Source organism: Anticarsia gemmatalis, chromosome 5 (assembly GCF_050436995.1).
Source record: "Anticarsia gemmatalis isolate Benzon Research Colony breed Stoneville strain chromosome 5, ilAntGemm2 primary, whole genome shotgun sequence".
Lineage (NCBI taxonomy): Eukaryota > Metazoa > Arthropoda > Insecta > Lepidoptera > Erebidae > Anticarsia > Anticarsia gemmatalis.
The window spans coordinates 8,123,023-8,150,597 of NC_134749.1; the positions used below are offsets into that span (position 1 = coordinate 8,123,023).

Below are 27,575 nucleotides of genomic sequence, written 5' to 3' on the forward strand. Positions count from 1 at the left end.
GTTTGACTTAATTTTGGCAAAAACGCAAAGCTAAGAAGTATGTAACCCTATTATTTTATTTAGTACAATGCATAATTATATTTTTTATGAATTTCGTTCGGTGCTCCTGCTCCTGCTGTAGTGCCAGAGTATTCGGAGTTTCGTGTCGGTACTAAGCCGAGCGTAGATAGGCTGAGGCCTCTTTCATTCAGGGGAGCTTCATCTACCCAGAGCTTTGGTTTGCGACTGTCATGTCACCAAGTAAACCAAATGCTTAAATGAAAGGCTTATAATGAGGAGATTTCTTATGCATCTGTAAGTAAAAAAAAAAACAGTCGAATTCAGAACCTCCTTTTTTTGAAGTCGGTTAAAAAAGTTCTCTGAAAACCTTTTTGGATATGCAGTGTCACCTAGTGTACAAGACTGAGTAAGTCATGTATGAATGTGTTAAAGCTTAGCGTATTAACGCACAGATGGCGTTAGTAGTTTTATTAGAGCAAATATTATACAATCCACATTTTGCTTTTGCAACACAACACGTTTTTGATTCCAACTGACGGACCTATAAACAGCATTAACTTAGGAACGTCTGAAACAATAGGTCCACCATACAATATTTATTAATATGTAGTCTTAGAACCTCTCAAAACGTTTGGTCTCCAACGTAATGCTTCAATTAAAAGGGCTTTAAGTAGATCAAATTGTTATAGAAATATTTTTTGCTAACATTCTCTTTTCGCTCATAGTAAACGAAAAATATAATTCTCTTACGTCATGGTTGAAAAATTCCATAATGTTATATTATAAATTCCAACGAAAGTATCGAACCGAAACAGTCTGTTATGCTATATGCGCAGGCCGGTAAACTGGCGACCCTACTCCTCGCCTCCACGGCATGTGTCGATAACCCTGCAGCAGACGCGGCTTACCAACATCACGCCTGCGCCGGTGACGTCTCCCAGCGGCGGCACTAAACTGGACGCATTCCATTGAATTTGCAAACGTGCCGCAACACTTTCTTATTTCGAACAACATTGCATTAAACCCAATATGAAAAGGGTAATGGATACATGACAAACATATTATAGTATAACGGATAATTTTATGTCTCCTTCGTGACTATTTATAAGCCATTATAGATATGAGATACGAAGGCGCGAGTACTCCAGTGTGCCGCCTCTGAGCGATTTAACATACCATCACATAGATGGCAGCACTGAAAATATTTGACATTCCGCGGATTCCAATCGCAGTGGGCTCGGCTCAAATGTCAAACGCGACTATTTCGTCAACAGAGTCGTGGCGCGATAGTTGGATTTTATGAAATAACAACAAATACTTCTACACAGTGCGTTTGACGGACAATGGATAATAAACGATAGAAGTCAGTATATTTTTTGCGTTGCAGAGTTAACCAGCGTGTCGTGTTAATCTGACGAATGTACACAGAGTTATTGCGATTCCGATACTTGTCTATTGATTTTCGTTCTTCGCCGGTTTTGTAACTTTGTCATGAAGGTTTCAGTTGCATAGGACTCTGTTTAACATCATAAATTACAACGTGTCATTGATTAAAAATCGTAAAAATTGTGAGAAAAATATTTTCCTTGGCTCTCATTGAAGAACATCGTGGGAAAACATACATTGTGTAAGTACCCCCCACTGTTTACTTGTTATTTTATCTCGTGTTTAATTTTAATTAGTTATATTATATCATTTATGTACCTAAATCTGCATGCGGCTCTGTTCCAGGGCAAGTGGTTATCATTTATGCTTCGTAAACAACGTTAAACAATTTGTTTACAACCACTCTACTATCCTTAACTTTGTTTTAAGAATTAACAATTAAGTTTGAATTTTACTTTTCCATACAAGATTATTTTTATAAAAGTGGTTTATGAGTCAAAAACAGAGGAGTACTTTTATTAAATATCGTAGAGCATGACTCTATCATCGGTTAAGTGACTACTTAACGCTGCTATGCTACATAATGTAATGACTAGTTAGGTACCTACCGGGCTACTTGTGAGCGCGCCATGCAAAAAATTTCGCCGCTATACGGAGCGAAGGCAACAAGGTATTCAGCGAAGCTACATGGCATGGAATCTCGCGAACATAATAGTGTGGAATGCGACCGTACGCGGCGTACAAACGCTGTATTCCCACACACGCGCATGTGGCCGCCAGTACACCGTGATAAGAGCACGATAAAACGACGTCTGATTAGCCAATGTTGACGCTGACGCTGACCCCGTACGGATTCCGTCAATTATATTGGTACCATGCAGACTTCTCGGTAGACTTTTCAAATTACTCTTGAATTTATCACAGTGTGTGAGTAATCGTTTCGTCTAAATGTAGCTGTGTATATCAAATCAATTTTCTCGAGCTACCACGTGATGGCTTGTATTCAAATATTTACGTGGTGGATTCCCTTGAACTGAACTGCAAAAAAATCTTATAGTAATGCTTATATCGAATTCGCGTCTAGATCATGCTAATTCCTTTAAAATAATTAGAACAAAATGATTTTGGGAAACCATCTTACAAGCTTACGAAGGAGATATAAGCTAGTAAAATTCTTTGGTAACGCATTATTCGTTTTCAAATTGTGTGTTGTTGAGACGGCGACAATTCGGCACGAGGGGCTGGGGCAGCCGTACGAAAGTAACATCTGCCCGTATCCCCTTGTCCCACGGGCCACGTGCGCAGCCGCACAGCAGGGGTAGCGGCTGTCGTAAAAGAATACGCCTCACCCCAAATGCGGGCCGCCGACAAACATTAAAATATCCACTTAATACTCTAACTCTTCGACGTAAAGCTTAATTTCAAAAGTAAGGAATGTTTAACTGAAATAGAGTATTATTTTTAACATTTGGAATGTCAAGGTTCCACCACAATGTGGTTTACGTTTGAAACTAGCAGGTGATAACAATTTAGGTTGTATTTAATTGACATTGCCTCCTCGACAACGTTGCTCGTCAATTTCAGCACAATGTCACGTGTAAACATGCTACACAGCAATTTGTATTCATTTAAGGATGATGATAAAGACAATAACGAATTTGTGTGGTGGCGCAACGAATTACGTTTATTTACTTAAGGAATTCTTTCAGAATTCTTTCAGAATTCTTCAATATTTGAAAACCTGCTATAAGGGTGCATGTTTTTTTTAATATAAAAAGCTGGTAAGACCCCGTCGGCCTCAGGAACAAAGGGCTCCGTACAGTCCGTACCTACTACTCGATAAGGGGACTTCAGAACAATACAAAAAACGTTAAATGGCCAAATAGATGTATGTGACGACATAATAATATCAAATAGGCACAAACAATGCTGCCAAAAATTTAACCACGCTCAAACAAAGGTAATTTTAAAAAGTATGAAATAATTTAGCGGTCAATGAATATGACTGAATGATACACACGTGCAATTTTGTGTTCACTCCTTTCATATTTTAGTTATGTCGTTGTGTACTGTCGATTTATATATTATAGCTATTTTAGCTTTTACTTTTTTCTTACATAGTATAGGTAGTAGGTAGAGTTCGTGTACCAGAAATTATTATTGTTTTTGCAAGTCTGTAACACATTTACCTACAAAAAAATGCGTATATATTAAGCCGAAAACAAATTATTTACCTCATACACACCTTATTCATGAACAGAGAGTTATATTGCTGTAATGTATACAATGCGACTTAAACTAATTTTATATTTTTAACTAATTATACTTGACTATCAATAATTTTCACATGTGATCTACTGACAGAATTTAGCTACTAGAGGAATTTTGGCACTCTACAAGCCTTGAAATCCTTAGAATAACTGTATGGTTTAATGATAATTCACGTTTCACTAATTATAATCTGAAGACTGATTTGATATTAACATGATGGTCCCCACGACTCCATTGTTGGCTGTCCCTAAATGACAAATGTAGAGTTTGTCCGGTACTGTAAATATCACAAAATATCTACAACTAAGTTATTAGAGCTTTGTGAAGGAATACTCCTGTTTAAATTATAAGCGAGCTAATGTTTTAACCTAAAGAATTCCTAAATTCGTTCCCAAGTTTTTACGTAAATGACAGTGTAACTTTTCTTATGGAATTTATGTGTCAAATTCCATTACGAGCTCTCTGTTCCGTTGAATAGGTTCGTGACCATCTGACTATGTGTCGAATGATCTATTCGACGTGTGTGTAGTGTGTGTACCGACATACCAACACCGTATTCGTGACTCCGCCTCCGGCCAGAAAAATTCTGTTGTGGTTAATGTACTAAATTCCTCATCATTAACGTAGTCATCGCATCACTCGTCATTCCAATGTTTTGTTTACCCTTCTTGTACACCTTCGTAAGTCTGAACACTCTGAACCTTACTCACCAAACAACCCGAGTTACTCTCACCTAAATATAATGTCATTATTTCACATTCCACGAATGTAACATCCATTTAGATTCGTTAACGAGATTCGTTTATGAATTATTCGGTCGCTATGTAGAGAATGCTCTTCCTCGCTTCATTCGCTTTATTGTCTTTTAGTGTCATTAATATAATTACTGCCGGTCTACCAGTTTTTATTTTAAGCTATCGACAGTCAGGCATTCGTTAATTAAGCAATGACAATATTGTCTAGTATTTGTTTTGGTTGGCCGTTGGCATGACCGTCGTAAAAACATTTAGCGTGGTATGCAGGTTTAACTATGCGAATCTTGTTTATTATTATCACAATATTTTGGTCCGCGTTCTTTAATAATACATTTGCATGTTTATGGCATCGCATATTTTGTGATGAATAAAAATACTTGATAGCACTTCATTTATTTTATTGTAGAATACGCGTTACATCAATCATTGTACTAATTATGGATGAAATAAGTCACCGCCACTCGGGAATACCTCATTAATCATTGTACATTATACCTACTCGGCAAAAAGACATTTTTATGATTTCTCATAATCTTACTATTAATTATCACAAGCATTTCATGACGTTAACAGAGAAAAAATAATTAATTTAAAATCAATGTAAAACATCCAAAAAATGTTGATTGCTGCAAATTCTTCCCCGCTTCAGCTAAATATTTAGGATCGAAACTTTACTACACATGTTATGTATACATTGTACATATAAGCTGTAGAGTTGGGGTTATTTAAGAAGTAAATGCTTTTTAAATAGCTCTATATCCCATTTTAGAATCTCGAATTCTTGTGTGACTGTCAATTCTTAGCAAGCGTATATTTTATTTTCATTTACAGAGATCGCAGCTTGCACTATTAGTAGGTCATTAAAAATTGGTATGATAATATTTTCGCGATGTGTCGGCGGTCGGTCGCGCGTATATGTGATCTGCGATACAGTGGTCCATTGGCTTCGTTCCCGACGCGGTCGCGGTATGCGGCCGCGCCACGTTTCACAACTCTTTGTTTGATCATCTGATTCCTCCCTCTTATTTACGTGGTGTTCGTACGACTTGGCGCACGTCTGTCCACCGTCTAGCCGTTTACGTGCCGTAAGGAATTTCCGCTGCTTTGGTATTCGCATGCCTTTATGACTTTTAGTCTGCGATATTTAATTCCGAGACAAACTTGCGCGACCAGACATAAATTCCTTCATATGTTTAGACTTCATGATTCATGGATGCTATTGATTCAAATTAAACGTACCGACCCTTAATGATCATGTTGATAAACATTCTTTAAATAAGTAACTACTTAGTAAATAGACTACGCGACATCTCAATGATTAGCGTGGCTATATCTCCACAAGATTGATTGTTACTTATCCGTATATGGGTCACTTTAATAAAGTTTCGTTTTATTACGCCAGGTAGACATGGAGAAGGTGGAATCAGCATTGGACGTGCTCTCGCGCGCCGCAACCATGGTGCAGCCGAGCCCTGCGTACCCAGCCAGCGACTCAGACAGCTTCGGTAAATATTTGCACTCACATATACATATGTCCAACGGCCGCGTATTCCCAATAATGATGATGTATTGATTATTATGAACACAGCCACCCACAGACATTACACAAATTAGGAAGTTGTACATTCTCATATCTGATTAGTACCACAACATGTTTGTTCGGCGAACAATATCGGTATTTTTTTCAATTAATTCCTGTAAGGTGCAACGGATGAAATCTATCAACATGTCAACAATAAAAGTTTCGGCCGCAATATTTGTTTTGAGGGAGAAAATTGCGCTTTTTGCTGCAGCATTAATTGATCCACAAAACAAATAATGTCGTCTGTCAAACAGATTATGCTAAATAAATAATAACTACCTACCTACTTTATTGTTATTATAATTTTACAGTACATTTGGAAATGGAATGCGACAAAATTATTCTTCCATTTGATTAAGCTAACTCTTTCAAAGTTAGAAGTCACTATACTCTACCTATCATTGAGTCTTTCATGAAACAGCATCGTATCGTTGTTTAAAATGACAAGCAAAAAATATGCGATACATAGTTGATAAAGCGACCGCTGAGTATCGACTACCTATAGGCGAGATGGCACGCGGCCTTGTAGGCGGCTCGCATTCCAGATTCCAGCTGACATTGTTTAATAGACATCCAACCAGACTGTCGCGTGCTAGACGATCTATAAGAAAAGGAATCTATAGCTCTTTACATTTATTAATTTATTTTTAGAACTTCGTACAGTTCAACCGGTCGTTATGACTGCATCGCGGTTTTTGCACATGCGAATTTAATTTTGATAGCCGTTACTGCTTTCCAGTAAAATGTCCATCATTTATCTACAACTTAGAAATGTACTTTTGAATAGCTTCATAATAACCACTAGTTTTTGTAAATAATATTGCATCGAACTGGGCTCTGACCGTCGCTAACTTGTCACAAAGGATACTATTGTTTATCAACTCGAACTGGTTTCGCGATGAAAGGCTTCATTGACGATTAAGCCTCGCTTCCCCGCCGCGATGATTGCCGGAATATGACCGTCACGCCGGTCGTTTATACAAACTTTTTCGTAGTAACGCGCAGTGGACCGACACATCCGGGTTACGATGTGGATAATTTATTCTCATTTAGCACATATCGACCCTTCTCTGCCTCCTCAACACTTAGAAAGTTGTGCATTAGGCAGCTGATAAGCCTTACCCTGATGAGAAAAATATGTTATTTTTATTATTGATTTCAAGAATAAACCTTTATGACGCGAAACGCGTCCCGCGCAAATTTCGCCGACCCACAATCCGACAGACCATCCGGCTTCCATCCCTCCAACATCAATATCCGCATACCGAATACCGACGCGCGCGTTACACGGATTTTACAACCTACCTACTAAGTAGGTAGGTATATTGAGTATCCTTTGCGCAATTACGTAAACGATTTCAGTAGAGCACTGATTAGTTAAGTAGTGAAATAAGAAAATCAATACTATAATTCACATTTGACGTAAAAAGATTCTTATCTAATGATATCATGCAGACAATTGGTCTGAAGAATTTCACCGATAAGAATGTGTAGTTTTAATTATACCTACTTAATGATGCAAATCTGATGTGCGTACCTATCTAATCAAAATACGGTCACGCAATTTGTTAAGTGATGTGTTCTTGTTTATTGAGTGTTTACAAACAATGGTCGGATCGCGGATAATTATGCAACTCGATGACAGCGGCGCAGGCGCACGCGGCGTCGGCGCTCACTTTCGTTGCTCTGCGTGTAGAGTAGTGTGGAGTGGGCGCTAGCGCCGCCGCTGGCCCCGGGCGCCGCGCCGCCGAGCCGCGTGCGTGCGCCTTCTCCCCAGCTACCACCAGAGAAAGCGTTCAGGAATTTGGTCGAACCATGCTCTCTACCGAACAACAAATTGGCACGTCTGATCTTTTAGAGCAGCCTCGGCACGCGCGCAACATAGCTACTCTACATTCAAATGTTCTGACTCCCAGATAATATGTGTGACCACTACGATCGCATAATAGCTAAAATCAAGTTTAGTTACTCATGATAATAATATATAATACAAATAGTCATTAAATCTAATTAAACGCTAGAGAAACTAATAATCGATAAACATGCTATTTTAAGACGCCAGCCTGACCTACGTTCAAGTTTTATTCAGTTACCTAATCATTGCATATTGACTCCTGAATTTCGCAACTCATGCACATATTTTCCTGCTGGAAATCTAGTCTTGATTATCAATTTATCATATCAATCGCACATTACTTTGTGTATGTAGTTTTACAGCTCTCTAGAAATGCAATACCTGGCATTCTATCAGTTGTATCGAATTGAAATAGGTTTTATTGCGAAAGTTATTGGGGTGAATGTGGCATGAACGTGTATATCCGGAACGCAGAGGCGGCGTGTTACGGTTTCGAAAAGAATGCTGAATGTAGGTTGCGTTGCGGACTACAGTTACGAGCATTCTTAGGACGGTATGCAATCACTGATCACTATTGTTATAAGTACAAATATTATTTTGGGAGATCATAAATTATAAAGGATAGCTGTTTATGCTCATTGAAATGGACTGCAAATAAACAACGCGATAAATAATGCTGATTATCATCTACATCAACATGATTAGATAAATATCCAATTAAAATATGAAAGCTTTAGTATAGTTTGTGAATTCCAAGAGTTAGCGGTTAGAAAGAATGTGAGTGCGTGTTGTAGTGACACCTGTGGACGGTGGTCACACGACGCGCACTGAAGGAATCCCGATAGCAATGAAGTCATCATGTACAGTAGAATTTCTAATGGCAACGGATTCCATTTCGTTGGCAGCGAAGCGAGAGTGCAGCTATTCCAGCTATTCGGGCCGTCTCGCATATTGTTACAATGATCTAATAGAGTCTGCTTACTCGACACACATTATATTGCACTGACCTGTTTTTCTTACCACATTTATTACAAAGTATCGCAGCCCATGACTCGTCATAATTACCCTTATTACCTGAGTGTGTCAGGTCTCTACTCTCTAGTTAACACAACATAACTACATCCAACGCCTAGTTCGTATGACATTGAGCAGGAATTTAAATGTTATTACGCTTTGGCTGAAGTTATTGTAGTATGCTCTTCCGTCGGTTAAATAACAAGGTTTATATGTACGCAAGGATTACTATTCTTGAACCCCTTAGCATCTTATACGTTGCCTTACCCCTTGCAAATTGTCTCAGCACCTGAATATCAAAGGCTGAATTTTAGTTACTCTCGTTTCCTCATGTACATTTTCTTGTACTTTATGCAGTAGGAGGTATGAACTGATAAATGTAAATCTCAAAGGCAATAGCCGTGATGTCCATTTACAATTTCTTCCGCGATTCCTGCGGCATGAGTTTAGAATTCAGATACAAGTAATGCTCACGTCGGCTCATACTTATTAATAAGTAAGGAATGTTAATAGCCTTCGAAGGCGTTTGATTTTTCACTTGACCTCTCTTGTAGTCGTGTTATCGTGTCTTCGAATACTTGAATGTTTACGCCATCAGGAATGTATAGTTTGTACTCAACGTTGTAGATAATAAAATTCTCAATAAACAGTAAGTAGACAGACACTAAACATGCATGGATTCCAGACAACGCCCGTGGCGCGGTGATGCAATGTGCAATGTCGTGACGCCGGAACTACGTCATTTTTAACATTAACTAGACATTTTTAAGTGCCATACACGATAATAAATTGTAGAAAGTTCTTAATAATGATTAATCTAGTCAGTTTGTCCGTTTATGTGCGACGTTTATGAATTGAGATATTTTCTCCGCTTCATTAGGCATTATGATAATATGCTTTTTATCCGAATTCCATTCGTATGCGTGGTTGGTCGCCGTATGAAACATTAGACCAACATTTGAATCCACATAAGGGATCTCCTTATAGTTGCGATTGAATTGATCGAAGCATGTCAGGGTTACCACGTACCACCACACGAATGTACGTGGTGCTATGTTGTTATGTAACAACAAAGTTCGCCGCATACTTAGCGGGGCTGCCACTACCTGCCTGCCAGTGCCTGCTCCACACCACTCCACTTGATGTTTGAATTTTTTTTTTCTTTATGTTATCCTTTTGGAACAGTGTAACGCTTATCCACAAATACTTTATGGTAAAAGATTCATAATAAAATTGTACAATCACAAAATATTTTAGCAAAGTCAACATTGGCGTAGTATTTGTGTCCGACAAATCCATTTGATCAATTTCCTGTTGTAATCTATCATTGCATGGCATGTTTACAAATGGACGGTTATCAAGGAAATATGTCGCATTCTGTTGATTCATCCAGACTTATTCACTATCTAAATATTTTTTTATAAGCTTAGCCCTCGAGTTTGTGTGATATTGAATGTTAAGTACGTCTTGTATAGTAATTTGTGTTATTGCATTGCAAATTACTTCAAAGATTCTCGTCAAAATGTTGTAATTTGGCAACATCTGTACAAAAAATTCTGTCTGTATTTTGACTGATTTGACAAATTCTAATCAAAAATTATGTACTTAGAAGACCCTTTTAGTTTTCATGTAAACAAAAATAGTATACCTAATATAGGGCTAAAATGTTTCAAGAAACTAAATAAAGGTAGAGCAAGTCACAACAGAAAAAACGTCCAAATACCGCAGCTATAACTCTATCTCTAGATTCTCTAGCAATTCTTAGATGTTAGCAGAGAGAGTCGTCATTACTCGTCATCTCTGCAGAGACGTATTATGAACTCGTTAATGAAGTTGAAACAATGCTCCTCGACGGCACTAAGAGCGTAGTTGAAGTACGTAACAGTAATTGATGTGCAGTTAGCCGCTTTTTTCCCTCGCCGCTCTACAATTAGTCGAGTTGACGTTCCATTGTGATCACAAATCATGTCAGGTATGCGTGGAACTTTATCGCTCACGCTTCCATATAAAAATTATGATCTACCTTGGCGACGACATTGTTAATCATTATTGAATTTTAATGTTAGCCCCGATAAATCCTACTAATACTATAAACGCGAGGACGTGGCCGTTAAGTCACGCCCGACACTTATTTATTCTAAGGTAATTTTTATCTTGTTTAGTCTCTACATATTTTTATAAAGAATACAAGTCATACAATGACAATTCTTGAAGGTTAATACATTTAACAATGCGAATAGATTACATCTTTGTCCAATTAAATGATAATAATGACAAGACTAAGTTTTAATATGCATACATTCTTTCAACTTTTTGATCTTATTGATAACTTAACTACTAATTAGGTAACAAATTATATTGTTGAATAATAGAATAGAATAGAATAGAATAGAATATTATTTATTACAAGTAACAATGACTCATTTTTTTTTGTTAGTAAAACTTAATATCTATGGACTATAAATGGACGACATTTTTTACTATATTATCAAACCAACATTCTTAATAATTTTGTAATAATAAAAATGCTATAATGTTAGGACAGTAGCTCTGTTAAGGAGTCAATATCCCAAAACATCAAATCTTATAACGTCGATTTTCCTATTATATTCGCTCTGTAATCTCTAATATGGAATCCAAATTTTATTTATCTAAATAGTTTTGGTGATTAATGGATTATCATTAGAAAATTGCTGAACCGTATATTTTTTAAATTAGTCACTGTATTTATGGGTGTTATCGAAATTAATTGTAAAACAAAAACAAAATATTGCCTTTGCCTTACTGACCTAGACATTATAACATTGAGGCTGAGTGGCTCAACAGGGGGTTATAAGTATTTATTTAAAAAACTTCTTATACAAAATTTGTACAAAGGCGGACTTAATGCCAAAGGCATTTTCTGCCAGTCTACCTTGGGGTGATGCAGAGATTATGAAGTAGGTGTTTAAATAATAAAGGAGGAAAATTAGGTTGAGAAAAGGGTTTACAAATAAATAAAAATGTGGTCATGTGAGTGTACATAAATATAGATAAGTATATATACATAAATAATTATTAACAATGATAAAATATTAAATACGAATAAGTCAATATAAATAAATAGATGATATTAAAAATATACTATAAACTAAATTATAAAATAGATATATACAATAATTCGTAAATACAAACTAAGATAAATGTGACGATTCTGCAACTTGTTTTAACAAGAGATCCCGAACTTTGCTCTTAAACGTAAGACGGTTAGTGGACATCCTGATTTCAAGAGGGAGCGCGTTCCATAATAAGACAGATTGGACAGGAAAAGAAGAGTTGACAAACCCAGAAGTGTGTGATGGGCAGAGAAGAAGAAGATTATTAGAAGAACGAAGGTTACGATTGTGATTATCACACAGATATTGAAAGTAGGGAGTTAGGTAGGCTGGGGGAGTAGAAGAAGTAAGAAAAGAGAAGAGAGTCGTGAGTGCACGTAAATTACGACGCTCACGAATAGGCAGCCACCTAAGTTGGGAGCGATAAGTAGATATATGATCATACTTGCGGAGGTTGAAGATGAATCGAATGCAGTTGTTGAGAAGGCGGTCAAGTTTGTTGAGGAGATCTGCATTCAGGTCGAAGTAACATACATCACCATAGTCAATCAGTGGAAAGATTAAGGTCTGCACAAGCATTGCTTTAGTCGTGGATGGAAGAAAGTTTTTGAGACGATACAGAGCCCGCAGAATACCAGTGACCCTCTTGCAAACGCTAGATACTTGAGCTCTCCAGTTCAGAGTTGAGTCCAAGTAAAGGCCAAGATCTTTTACAGTAGGAGTCAGTTCTATGATTGAGCCATTAAATACTACCGGTGGTACTAAAACGTGACCTAGCCTACTGATGCTGCGATGACTGCCTACGACTATAGCCTGACATTTGTCAGGGTTAACAGCCAAACCGAACTTCCTAGACCAACACTTAATTTGCTCAAGGTCACGGTTGATCATACCGACAACTGATGCAATACCTTCCACTGTTCCTTGCGCGTAGAGTTGCAAGTCATCAGCGTACAGATGATACGCACCCTGAAGATTTTCGGTTAGAAGATTGATGAAAATAGAAAACAATAACGGAGAGAGGATGCCGCCTTGTGGGACGCCAGAATCGAGTTCACGCCAGCTCGATGATAAGTCACCGATGTGAACCGACTGTTGGCGTCCTTTGAGATATGAAGAAAACCAATTCAGTGCACCAGAAGATATGTTCAGGTGACAAAGGATGGAAAGAAGGATATCATGACTGACGGTATTGAAGGCGTTCGAGAAATCAACCAAAGCCACCACGGTGACTTTAGTGTCTTCCATGCCCGCCCTTATATCGCCAGTCACTTTAAGGAGTGCGGATGTAGTGCTGTGACCTGGTCTGAACCCAGATTGAAGTGGGTTAAGCAGGTTGTTGCTTAACACAAACTGTGTTAATTGCTTGTGCACACAGGCCTCAAGCACCTTGGAGAGGAAAGGGAGAATCGATATGGGTCGGAAGTGAGCTGGACTCGATGGATTTGGGATTTTAGGTAACGGAATAATGTAGGCTTTGCGCCACAGAGAAGGGAAAGATCCAGAGGTAAGGGAGAAATTTATGATATGGGAAATGGCGGGGAGCAGGTGATCCAATGCCGCGACGATCATATGACGACTGACGTCGTCAGCGCCTACTGCATTGGATTTAATTGAAAGGATTACCTTCTTAATATCTTCCGGTGTTACTGGAGCAAAACAAAAGGGATCAAAGTTGGGTCGGGGTAAATTATTTATGGAACGGACAGTGTTGCACGTGGTTTGGTGATCTAGTGGTACGGTAGAAGTGAAATGAAGATTAATGTCATCCAAACCAACTGTGCACTGTGGAACGTTACTTCGGTGTTTGCCGATACCTAGGGTCCCTAGGAACCTCCAGATATCGGCCGGGGAAGAGGAAGAAAGATTACATAGAATGTGTCGGCGTTTAGCGTTGCGTACCATCTGATTGCATCGATTCCTTGCAACTTTGAACTGAACCCAGTTGTCGTCACAGCGGTATCTGCGGAACTTTGCAAAAGCCCTATCCCTACGTCTCATAGCAATGCGAACTCCGTCAGTCATCCAGGGAGCAGGCGGTCGTTTACATCGCACTTTTCTGACTGGCGCGTGGACGTCAAACAGCCTAGTGACAACGGTGTTAAAAAAAACAATTTTATCGTCAATAGTAGGGGCTGTCGTTAGCTTCTCCCACTCGATGGAAGCAGCATCCTTACACAATTTAACTACATCCATACGCCCAAAACAGCGTCTGTACAGAACCTTGGGAGGGGATTTGGGAGGTTTAAGGGTGTAGGACAGATATATTAGGTCGTGATGAGAAAAACCAGGTGCAGGGTATTGACCTAAAAATGAGACAAGGGTGGGAGCAGACGTGATCATTAGGTCCAACCAAGTATCATCGCCTTCGGTGTTGTGATGAGTGGCACTCAGTGGCAGGACATGTAGACTGGCGGACTCAATGATGTCTAAGAGTTTACAGGAACGGAGTGAGCTGGGAGAAAGGAGATCGGTGTTGAGATCACCCATGATGATGTGATGTGAGTAGGCAGACCCTAAAGATTCCAGCACCAGTTCAATGCTGGGAAAGTAATCGATGGATGGGGGACAGTATACTACGCCGAGAAGAATTTTGGCTCCTTTGACCCAAACCTCTAGGAAGAGAAATTCGGCGGACGCAGAGTAGTTAGGGCAGGAGGAAGCTACAATATGGTAAGGGGTGACTTCCCTTACCATATTGTAGCTTCCTCCTACCATATTGTAGCTTTCTGAGGTAGATAGCGACGCCACCCCCTCTCCTGTCTATCCGATCATTACGGATAAGAGTGAATCCAGGGAGGGAGTAAGAAGTTGAGGATAGGTGAGGTTTGAGCCACGTCTCTGAAATCAGGATGGCATGAACGTCGGCATCAGCGAATGCCTCCTGCAGGTCATTATAATGGCTAGGGACGCTTTGCGCATTTATGTGACATACGTTAAACAGGTTTATACCAGTACAGTCAAAAGTCCGACGCACAAAGTCACCTAGCGTACCTGTTATAGAGCAAAAACTTTCTTTCGAGGATGTACTAATATCGTCAGCAGAAAAAAAAGAAGCTTCATCATCAGACATATATAAAAATATAATATGAGTAATAAATAAGTATATAATAAATAAATATATTTAAATAATTTAAATAATTATTATAAAGTATGAACAAAAATACTACGGTGCAAAATGCATCTCTCCACCACCCGCCAGCTAACATAAGAGGAACAGAAAAAAACAATAAAAATATAGTTCACGTTTCTGAACGAAATTGTTTACATCAAAATTGTCAGATTGACAGTTGACACTTGACAATCATTCAATCCAGTCAACAACGTCATGTGTGAATAATACAGTGAACAGAGAATCACAACAAGCAAATAAATAAAAAAATTGAAAGTATTAGTGCTCCTTTGCACTTGATAGTCATCTCTGAGAAGGTCACGGGCGAAATGCTCGTTACGCAACAGTACCGGTGTCCGTCATGCTCCGAGAGAAGCCCGAGGGTAGAACAATGTTAATTACGCACCTACTCACGTCCATACGTTGTTTCTATACTTATCTCTACCAGGAACAAAATAAAAACTTAGATACTAGCGTGCTAATGCCTTCAAGTTTCTTCCGTACTAGCACTTAGGCATTGTTTTTTTAGCCTTTAGTTCGTCATCGTGGCTTAAAACATCATTTGTATTGTTCTTTCTTTAGTTTAAGTACGTGTTATTAATTACGTCGCAAGCCACATTAAAGATTTTCTCTCTGCGTATTATTTTAGTCCTACTTATGCGTTTCTAATTAGCTTTGGCCGTTGCCCACAAATTGACTGCTTCGTTTAAAATCGTCATTCTACTAATAAATCCCGTCATGATTTCGTTGTATTTTTGTCATACTTAGTTAAGTACCGACTTGTTTTTGTAATGATTCTTTGTAATTAGTTAGTAAGTAATTACATTATTATTTACTAGTCAATTAAAATATAAATTAATCACCTACCCTTAGAATCTGATAGCATTAAATAAATCCTTATTTATTTTTATGCAAGTAAGTATGTATACCAAATTTCCTAATGGAATGCGCTTTTATTAATGTGATCCCAACTCGTTGTCAAGGAATCTATACATTTAAGCAGAATGTTTTTAATGTAATGTTTGCCGCCTCACCACCATAACCCGTTCTGCTACCATGTGCACACCATAAACACACATCTGACGATAAGTTCACATACATAGAAAATATTTAAAGAGGATGTGCTGCCCTCTATTATAAAATTATGTTACTAATACCGGATCCTTGCCTAAAAGAGCTTGCACTCTCTTAAATATGGAAACTAGATGGCGCTCTTCCAAAATTCGTGCCTAAAATTGACTTCTAAAGACCACAGATGTCGTTACTAGTCCGAAAGTAATATCTTATTATCATTGGCATCGCCTGAAGAATATTATTGATTTAGCTAATGTTTTGGGTCAGACTATATCAAATTTCAGCGTGTGCATAATAATAAACGTTTTTATTACTAATGGGTGTATTGTTCATAGAAATAAAACGGATGTCCCTAATACGACTTAACATAAATATATTCTAAAATGGTGAGACGCGATGCAAACCTTGGACTATTTACTGCAGCTGTTTATCCATTCAATTTCTGAACAATGGACATCATTATTATCAGGGGCTAAACGGCCACTATAGAACAAAGTCTTCCATTGACCATGACCACAGCACGGACGATTTCACGCTTGACTAACATACTGGTAGTTGTATGATGCAGTCTAGCAGTTATAAAAAATAGTTGAAGATAACTAGATTCTCTCTAAAACACCCAGTTTTAGATTCTAGTTTATGTTCTACCAAGTTAGTAGTTAGTATTCAACAAACATCTTTCAATTAAGCAATTAATTATTTTAAACTACATACTTAATCAATACTTAAGTAATTAGAAATCAATTTCATAATTTTTTAAGTACAATTAAGCGTGTAAACGTTATTATTTTGATATAAATTTTTATGTCGTGCAAAAAAAGCGGTAGAGGCAACCCATAATAATAATTTTCTTAAAGCTTGTGTAGTACACATCAGCTGTAAATCTTAGTTTTAACGAACACTTAAAACAATAATGAATCAGTCCTGTTGTAAAAAAAGAAATTCTTTAAATGCAATAGGCCGAATCAAACGTTAACAGCCACGATTTGAATTAAATTTACATCAAATATACACGTAATACATAATCCAAATGCATAATAAAAATTAACGCGATGCCGCTCTGCATGCAAGAAGAGATGCGCAATGCACACTGATGAATTTTATTATTTCAAAGTTAAATAAATATCTTAAATATTCAGATTTTGCTGAATAACCCTTATCTCATACCTATACAATCGCTTAAATTTCCCATTTTCGGTTATTGATGTCATATAGATCTATAGTTTCCCTAATAACGATGATACTCAGTGTGTGAATGCACAGATGTAAACAATTCCATTGAGCGTGTATTTCGCACGTATCACTCGATCATACAGTGTTGAGTGTAACAGTCAAGTCTATATGAAGCGCGGAATGCGGAATGTTTGGGTGGCGCTTCCCTCACTTTCGCTCCAAACATCCGCCTTCCGTACCTAGCTGCACCGGCTAACTCCGTTTGTTATGTACACAAATCATTCGACACATCTTTACTGCCGCCGAGACAATAACCGTGTTTTGTAAACAACGTTTAGCATATTATATCAGCTATAGACGAATCTGCTTTGAATTTTGGGAGTAGATTCATGCGCGTCATTCACTATTGTTTAACGTCCTATTGTTTTAATAACACTCGCTAGGATTTGGGCGCAAAGTACTAGTGGAATTTAGATAATATCGCCTACCAAATTATAATCAGGCAGTAATTTATTTAGGTGAGTCACATTACTACTCATTACTTAACTGAGCTCTACCAGTCTAACATTACCTTGAGTTTTTAATAAAGTATCTAATAACTTCACTATCGCAGTAATCTTAAGCGCTGGTTAGCTTTCAACGTTATATGTTACAATAGCTATCTAGCTCATAGATAACACAATAACAGAACGAAGTCTAATTTACGTTGCGAAGCGTGTAGATAGCTAGTGTACTTACAAGCTTCCGAACCGACAAGCTTTCGTTTAGATATGCAAATGGGCCGGTGTAAGCACTATCTATGTAAATAATATTATTCCTGGTAGCAGGCTAACAGCTACTGGCTACCGAATATTCGTGTAGTAAACCATGCCCCCGAGGTGCGCGCGCGCTCCACGCGATAAACGCAATATCTAAATGCCTTTTATGCATATGCAGTATGCTGGATGTTCGTGCCGCCGCCTCGAGACACGGACGCTGCTACTGGCTTCACGCAATCGAAAACGAGATTTTATACAATATTGAATAATTTCAAAGTAAATGGATAATAACCAGCGGATTAGGTTTTATCCTACTGTTTAAGATCACAACAAAATACTCTGATATTTATCGTCTGTTATTGGCAGACTATTAAATTGTGCAAAGAAAAGTAGTTTAAAATGAGAAAACATTACAAAGAAAAATATCGGTATGTGAATTCTTATGTATGTCTATGAGACACGTAATCTATTTTATAACATTGCAATCTCAGTTGCAACTACTTCGCATTTCAAACAAATTCCAAACGCCGCAAATACATTTTTCCGATACAATCAAACCATCGATTACACATAGACGTGCCTCTACAAGTGTACAAACAATTTAACAGAAGTGTTTGTTAAATATTTTCCTCGTTTTTTCTCAAGTGTCGGCTTGTGAATAAATCTAATCACAAATTACTTAGGTATGCGGAACTTGACGCCTATAACTCGTTAATGGTTACACACAAACGTACTCGGGGAAGCGCCACTTCAATGCGGAATCTGACGTTTTCATGCTGTGTATGATTACATGAATATGAATCCGAAAATACTTATGCAAATGTGCTACTAGCTTAGCTACTGAACTGTGAGGTATTTTCTTTGATGCCTTTATAGCTTTGAAGGTATGTGCATAGTTGAGTATTATTTTAGCAGTTGCTTAGCGACGTCAAATGCTTTTTGTAATCTTGTACAACTATAATGTTATGTTACAGACTGATTCTTCTCTTTAGATGAAACTAAGGTATAAAATAAATTGTGTTTTTTCTTACATCAAGATATCTTCATATCATATCTATCACTCATATGGTATTAAATTACCGATCTCGGTTGTTTTATTGAATTAGTTTGTATCGACTCTACCACTCTGCTGCCGTTCAGTCTTTCGGAATTACTCATAATGCTATGTGATATTTACGGAGTAGGTACGCAAGATGGAAGTCTACTATCAAATTTCTTGTCCTGTTCAACTTAAATCGACTTTAGTCATAATGTTGTTCAATTGCAAAGCCGTCTATAAATTCAATCTAAACCATGATCATAATGTCAGTGAAATAAATATAAAATGCTACCGAAATCCATCAAGTTATTTAATCTGACATGTGACTAGACGTAGTAAATCTTGTCGGGCTATAAGTGTCGGTATTATTACGCGAAGGAGTCACTTAACCTTCACTCGAAAAGGACCCAGGAATACTCGAGACGAATATTTATACGTTCAGCATTTTACGATCCCACAGATGTGTTGCGTAATGCGTTCCCTCTTTTAAATGATCGATATGCGTGCAAATAAGCAGGGCATGAGCCTGGAGCGGGATGGTATAAGCAACCGACGGATGGGCGGCCGCCGCCCCGGGGCTTCGCGCCGCGCATGCGTACACCGAATTACACAGCCACTGCCTCCCAACCCACTAATAATATCTCGTTTATATTGAAAACCACACAAATTGATGTTAATTTTTATTTAATGTATTATATCCGTTGAATTTAGAGCATTGTTTTTTTAGTTACGTTTCCGCAAATTTTACATCTTCCGTTTCGGCTTCCGATCAATATGAATACTTTTATAATATTATAACAATATAAATAATTTGAATAAATTTAAATCGATACATTCCAAAACTTAAACTGAATATCATTAGTTATCATGTTTGTTTCAAAATGAAGTAGCTTGAAAAAAATAATGGCAACGTTTTATAATGTTTAACTTTACTTTTTTTAAACAGTAAATCCCTTTTTACAGTTTTCATGAGTTTCCTGCTAGTAAAATAGCTGAGGCATTTTTTAGTATAATATTTCTACATTATATTAATGGGCATGTTTGTTTGCGCATATTTGTATAATAATCTGCATATTAAAGTTGTATGTAAGTTCTCGATTCTATTAATAATATCTACCTACATATTACAATAATTATTTATTATTGACCGTGAAATGACATAGGATGAAGCGTTTTTGTTCTGTAAGTACTGTGGGCGACATAAAAACCGATTAATAAAATGTAAATTAATCTACATCGCCTTAATTTGCTTGCATAAAATTCTAAACTTACACCGAGGTTGTATAAAAGAATATGACTAAAGCCCAATTACAATCTACTTATAACAAACACAGAAGCTAGTTTACAGAAAAATTCAAACCAAAAGTAAGTTCATAGAGTCACAGTCACTCTTTACAAAGGCCAGCTAAGGACGCTCTAGAGACACCAGGGCTGTACACAATGACCGACAATTGTTACGCTTCACTGCTCCCAAGACACAAATAAAGTGCTATAAAAAACTCTACTACAATTACACCTGCACGAGTTACTTACTTTACTATCGAAAAACGAGTAATTAAAAAATATAAACAAGTTTTCACTTCGAAAAGGGGCTCAATTTTGTAGATATAGAACAAATTCAACACTTTCTTTAAATATTTCGGTAGTGATAGCATTTCTAGCTTATAGGGCACTAGTTAAATATCTGTTGTTGATTTAAAATAAGAGCCTTAGTTTAACCCTGGGTCCCTACCCTTATTTCCGCGGTTTAGGTGTATTAGTATTAAAAAGTTGCTAATTCTAAGTTGCCTCGTAAGACTGTTGCCAATTGCTATAACGTTACGATAAAGTAAATCTTTATCAATTTGTTTTTCAAACAAAATACTTTGTTGTCTGCAAGTTCTACGCAGGTATGATAAGTTTGAAATACGTCATCTATTTGGCATGTGATTGGAGTGTCATAAATATACTTTATTCAAGTTTATTCGTTGAGTTTATTGGCATTTTACATGAATCTGGACAAAGGTCCTCCTGAATTTAATTAAAATTTTAATAAATTTATTTTTTCTGCACAGTAGCGCAATTCTCTACAGTCGGTACTGTCGAGTATCGAAAGTTTGACATTTAAAATGCACTGCCAAAATAGTTCCTACGACGCCCGTTAGAGGCGCTTGTTTCATACAAAACTTCTCGATAGCTAGCCGATTGTCGGAAGTCGATAGAAGTAGAGAATCGAGCTACTGGCCACTTTGCTTTGACTGTACTCGTTTACCGAAAAAGTAATGATACCAATGAACTTAGGTTAGAAGTAATCTTATACCAGACGTGCTTTGGACAGTCAATTTGATATGCTCTCCCTTAGTTAACTGACTCCCCTTTCATCGTTTGTCTAACTTAATTAGAGACCTATAATATGGTCGTTATTAGTTTTTATAATGACATAACATGCGTGTGTGTCTAGATCTATACCCAATCCTCTTTGCTAATGAACGATCCGCTAAAGGCTTACGTCAAAAGTCGAGGTTAACTAGCATAAACCCTGGCTAATGGTCACGTTTATCTGAACGTCATTAATTCGACTTATTGCCTTATTCGATGATAACTACCCATTAATAAATGTAAATAATCGTTTGCGTTATAAATCTCATACGTTACGAGGAATAAAACAGATACCAATACATTACCTACTAAAGTACTTGAACACATGTCATGAACGGTGTTTATGATCAACGTTCAAAGAGTTATTTCATTAAGGAACCTTCTCCATCTTCTAAGTATTGCCGTCACAAAACAATAGAGAATACATTATACCGTGTTCCGAAATTCTACGAGTTAAATCATGCAACGTAACAGCCGTGTTAATTCCCTTATTAATTTACCATTTCTATTCGGCGAAATCCTCAGACATAATTAAAGCACGGCGCCAAACTCTACCTGTCGGTGAACCTTTGCTCGCCGCTCTCTATTAGACAATAAAAAAGTTAATGCCTATACGAGCCTGCAGAGATGCGGCAACTTCTCACAGTTCCCCACCCTTGCCCCTCCCCGCGCACCTCCAACAAAAATAAAACAACCTTCCAAGGATACAACCACCGTAATTTTAAATTTAACATAACACAACACAAAATTTGCAAGCGAAATTCAACAGTAAGACATGCGTATAACGTTCAATTTAATTTTCGATCGGTGTAGCGTACAGCGACTTTGTTTACAAATCAATAACAACTTTAAATACTACGAGATACAGTTCAGTATGGCAAGAACTTAAAGCAAATAAGGTTGTAGACGCGAAGGAAGGGAGTGGGGTAGGGGGTTCATTAATCCCCGCGCCCTGCGCGCACGCACTTTCATGAATGGACCGAACAGGTTGATGTGTTTTATCTACAGGCTGTTTCCTATAGCGTTAGTTGATAAAATAAGAAATAATAAGCAAGATAATGATAGATCTATGTTTAAAATGGTCTCTTTTTAAAACAATGTGGTATTGGAATGGAGTGGACTAACGAAGTTTGTGCGATTTGATTATAACGTTTTAGAACATTTATTCAGACGCTTCAGAGATAACGAGGTCAGTGATCAAAATTACAAAACAATGTTTTGTATGATATCGCGATGTCTTCGCTGACTTCGAAATTGTGTGATGTCATCCTTTCCTTTGTGTTCCAATAGCAGACAAAGATGACCGTGCTTGATCTCAATTCTTTCACCTTTGCCTCTTACAACAATCAGTTGTGGTGTCACCAAAATCATTTGTTGTATAGTTGTTGCGTATAGAGTTTTTCTTTCCACTCGATACTCTGGTTCAGATAAATAAACAAGGCTCAGAAAGCATCTTACTATTGAAAATTAATGCATTGATAGAAATGTTATAGATAGTCAATAAAATGTTTGTCAGTGTACAATCACGTATAAGTTGCTTATATTCCGCTTTATGAGGCGAGGTGCGGGTCGGTAGTAATCTCTGGTGGCGTGCTATGTGGCCAAACCTGTCGTTCCACTAACATCCTGTGCATCGAAGGTTCGAAGGAAGCGCCGCAACGTCCGGCCGCGTGGATGTAGCGTGATGCTCTTTTTCCTTTTCGGTTTGTTTTTTGTTCATCTCATTTATTTATTCCAATGTAATCTCTTCCAGTTCATTTTTTATTCAGTCGGCCTTCAGTGTTACCTGTGCCGGGACGCAAAAGCCTTGTCTATATTATCGTCTTAGCTTTTGCTAAGGAACGTTTATTCTAAATTTGTTTACAATGTTCTGTGATATCTTGTGCCTTGTTTAACTGAAGTGACATTTCTACAATTATTAGTACTGTGTTGTGGACATGTGATAACATTTAATTACAAGTGTATGGTGATCTGTGTGTTGTGATGATGGAACTTCCGCACTATCTGTTTCTCTTGGCTCGGACTTCGTTTAGTAATCTGAACCTCCTCTCAATGGAACCCCCGCAGTCTCCTAAGTTTAATGTGCCTCTATGGCAACCGTGGGTCGCTTCCCCACAGAAAGGTACCATTGTTTATTAAATTGATATCCTAAGCTCTTTGAAATTGAATTAAAATTTAAGCGATAAACCCCTGCTCTCTAACTACGAACTGGATGAATTTCAGAATCTATTATTAAATTAAAATCCAATAACTTAATTACAAAGTTAAATAATTTTGTAGCAGAGACACTGTATAGTTTACATAGGACGGCGTGTCTTTCGTTACCTGCAATATCAAATTCGACTTAGTGTCGGGCTATCGGATTATAAACTTGCGACAAAGGCTGGAAATCCAATACCAATTAAGTCGTGAACGAGGGAAGCCTATAATTTTATTAGTCACCGAAGATCGGAACACTAATCTTGGGTATTAGAGATACCTTAGAATTTTAGAAGCTATAAAATTTTACTTGACGTTATTAAACTTAGGCGTTTACTATTATGGTTATTAATTATTTAGGAGTGTTTGAGTCAAAATTGATTCATCTGAAAAACATTTTTTGTGAACAATAAATTCGATAAGACAATAGTATTTATGTACATAAACGTCATTAACCTCTGTTTATTTTGTCGTAGTCTTTAGAGAAAACTCTAAAGTCCTTTTAATGTATTAGACAGACTATAGTTTCGCTCTACATGACACTTACAAATACAGTATTCTAATTTAAAGCATCATTCATAACCATCGTTTTTGAGATTAAGGCGCGGTTTTCAGTGTTTTCATAGAACTTTTTATTACAGAAACGCCAAGTACAGCGTCGAGTGGCGAGTCTGAAGGCGATCGCACCCTGTCTCCGGAGGCGCCGCGCGCGCAGCCCAAGGAACTCACAGGCAAATGGCGCAGGGAGAGACGGTCCACCCGCCTGCCTGACTATAGACCTAGGTAATTATTACATATATTTATTGTACCTGCTATTAACCTGATTTGATGAACTTCTCTCCCAGATATAAGACCTTTAAGATTCGGTTTTTGATAGAGTAAACTTGCCTTTTTACGTCGGTGGATTTAATAGCCTGTTGCATAAGCATAATGAAAGCACCTAGAACCTCACAATTATTTAAATTGTCACTTACGTTTTCACTACATACGGCCATGTGAATCTCGAAAACGAATGCTAAAAACGGTAGCCGAACCGAATGGCATTCCGCTCCAAACACGAAATAAAAATAAAACAGATTGCATCTTCCGATTTAATTTCCATAAATTAAATGTTGTTTTCAGGGAGAACGGTAAGATGGCGCTGCGGTCTCAGTCGTTCAATGAGCGGCGCAGCGTGGCGTCAGTGGCGCGCGCGCAGCCCCACAGCGACGGAGAATTCTCCGACGAAACAGAGGATGCGCCCGCCAACTTAGCTATTAATGGAAAACGTAAGGATTAAACCTCTATTCTGATAAGTTCTACGCATTGCAAGTAACATTTCTAAGATATTAAGAAAAAACAAACGCAATAATTTCATATTTTTTCCTTCTTCGCCGTAATAATGCTGTTGTACCCTAATACCTCGGTTTTATACCCACTCGCTCCAGTTATACTTAGTTAAGAAATATGTTATTTATGCAAATAGGGAAGTAAAATAATAAAGTAAAACTAAGTAGGCATCAAGTTACCATGACCCAAGAAAGTAAAGATTACTGAAGTTGCTTTTCCATTTCTGAAAATAATTTTCATTTTTTAATCTTGTACTTGGCTAATGAAACATGATATACACTGATAAAGAACGACCTAGAAATTCAAGGAGTTCTTCATAACAACCGGTCCAAAACACGAAACCAAGACAAGGATGAAAACATGAAACGAAGCCAATAGAAAACTTTACGAAGTTCTGATTCCCTACAAATTCTAACTAATCAAATTTGGCCTTTTAATCGCTACACAGGCTTGTTTAATGCCCAGCTGATATTGTTATATATTTCACTTAGATGTCCGTACAGAGGTAGCCAACGTAATCACGTTACGAGAGAATCAGATTCCTTTTATACGAGACACGTATCACAGAGAGCGTGCAAAAACCTTTTTTGAATAACAAATAAGTTTTTAAACATTCTACCGTGTTTAAGACTCTATTTTATTACTTTGCCCTAAATTCTTGAAACCTCCTTGAGCTTGTTTAACTAAACACTTCAACGTTAATTATTTATGATCACTTAAACAATAGATACTTGTGAGGAACTAGAAATTGTAAAATGTGCTTGCCTTATCTCTGTAATAAATAACGAAAGTAAACACTTAAATACGATATCGTCATTATATTTTGTTCAATATTATCTTGTAATAGCGAGACTAAACTGTTGATCCGTTGTTACAGGGGCGCCTCCAGAGTACCCAGGTGGTAAGAACGAGGCTCCCATCGACATGCGGCTGAGAGCACGTCCCGCACCACCTCCTTACACAAGACCTTCAGTCATCACCAAGAGTGACACACCTCCCGGTAAGATTTCACGCTTCGTCTAATAATCTTTGATATAAAAACCATTCGTTAATTGATTGAAATCAGCATATTGCCAGTGCGAGTAAAATCTGACTAATTTAATTTGTTTTTTCAACAGGTTCAATGTCGATGTGTGATCCTGTAATTGACGAGCATTTCCGGCGTTCACTAGGCGATGACTACATGAACTTATTTAAGAAAAACAACCCAGAAGTCGCCCCGCCAGCGCCTAAGCCTAACATGAAGGATCGCGCTAGCAGCCCCATACAGTTTAAGACTGAAGAACTACCAAAACCCGCAAAAATCATTGCAATGGAGGTAGACGACGCTAGTATGTCTGTAGATGATCACTTTGCAAAAGCTCTCGGAGATACCTGGAGGCAAATACAAACTTCGAGGTTAAAAGACAATGAAAAAATACAGACGGTGAGCAAGGGTGGCGTCGACGACCACTTCAGCAAAGCCCTCGGCGACACGTGGAAACAAATACAGTCGTCCAAACTTAACTTAGATACAGATAACGAGAAGCCTAAAGATCAAACGACGAAAATTATTTCAAGGAGCGGAGTGGTAATATAATAACGGTAGTTAAGCCGCTGGGTGGTTCGGTTTACGGCCTTGTAAAATTTACGAGGCATTTTCATGATACTAACTGGAGTATCAATAAATTCCCACTTGTTTTACATAAAGAAAGCTATTATTTTGATAATGGGTACGGATCGTGTGCCAGTTTTTAAGTTTATATTCAAATCGGAATCCATGACAATTCTGTTACCTTAGGTTTTGGGTAATATTTTTGTATTGTTATTTAATTGTAAATGATATATAAATAGTCAATTAGTCACCAGTTACACATTGTAAGTTATTACCTCAATACGAGCGCTTTTGCACAATTCACTAATAGTTGTAAGATAGTGTTGTAAATAATAGTCATTGTATGGTTGATGAACGGAGTACGAGTATGGTGGTCGTGTTTACATGTGTTTGGACTAACTATGTTTCACTTCGACATTTAATGTTCCTCGTGTAAAAGTATGTGTGTATGTGTAAGTAAAACTTCGAATGCATTGTAACGAAACCCCATCGAAATTTTGCGTCAAATGTTCTGTCGAAATAAAAAATAATTATTTGTTTTGATATATTGTAATTAGGAAGTATAATGTCGACTTTATTTTTGTAAGAAACTTGATATAATGATTGTTTAAACAAATGTTTACGAAGCTTGCTGGGAAAAATAATAGCACCGCTATACTCTTTTATAACGTTAATTGTGACTTACATTGTATAATCGCTCAATACCAGTCTAACTGAATGTTGTACTATTAATATTAAGCTTTTAAGAATTGTTCGATAATATCAATGTAACTTAACCTCTATGAGGTGTTTATTATTTTTCTCACCAATTTCTAACTTGTGAATTGTTTTAATAATACGACAGGCAGCTGGCTGCCGTCGTAGCATCCTACGACTTAGTTATATAAAATGTACTTTGGTTTGTATGTAAATAACGTTTTCCTATTTATGCACTGTAATTTAAGTATAATGTCGTTAAACACGAGCAAATACACATAGCCT

General features: G+C 37.5%; 1 protein-coding gene across 6 annotated transcripts; it reads left to right on the plus strand.

Moving 5' to 3' along the window:
• Window positions 1-1,224: 1,224 nt before the first annotated feature.
• On the plus strand, window positions 1,225-27,575 carry Tgi (Tondu-domain-containing Growth Inhibitor). 6 transcript variants are annotated; one of them, XM_076114572.1, is made up of 6 exons: window positions 1,225-1,627; window positions 5,819-5,917; window positions 24,313-24,454; window positions 24,794-24,939; window positions 25,878-26,000; window positions 26,119-27,575. In XM_076114572.1, the coding sequence occupies exons 2-6, from the start codon at window positions 5,821-5,823 to the stop codon at window positions 26,577-26,579; spliced, it is 969 nt and encodes a 322-aa protein (XP_075970687.1). In that variant the 5' UTR covers window positions 1,225-1,627; window positions 5,819-5,820; the 3' UTR covers window positions 26,580-27,575. The 6 variants fall into 6 exon arrangements, with proteins under 6 accessions (XP_075970687.1, XP_075970685.1, XP_075970686.1 ...); XM_076114570.1 differs by having other exon boundaries at window positions 1,226-1,627; window positions 5,815-5,917; XM_076114571.1 differs by lacking the exon at window positions 1,225-1,627 and adding an exon at window positions 5,368-5,497 and having other exon boundaries at window positions 5,815-5,917.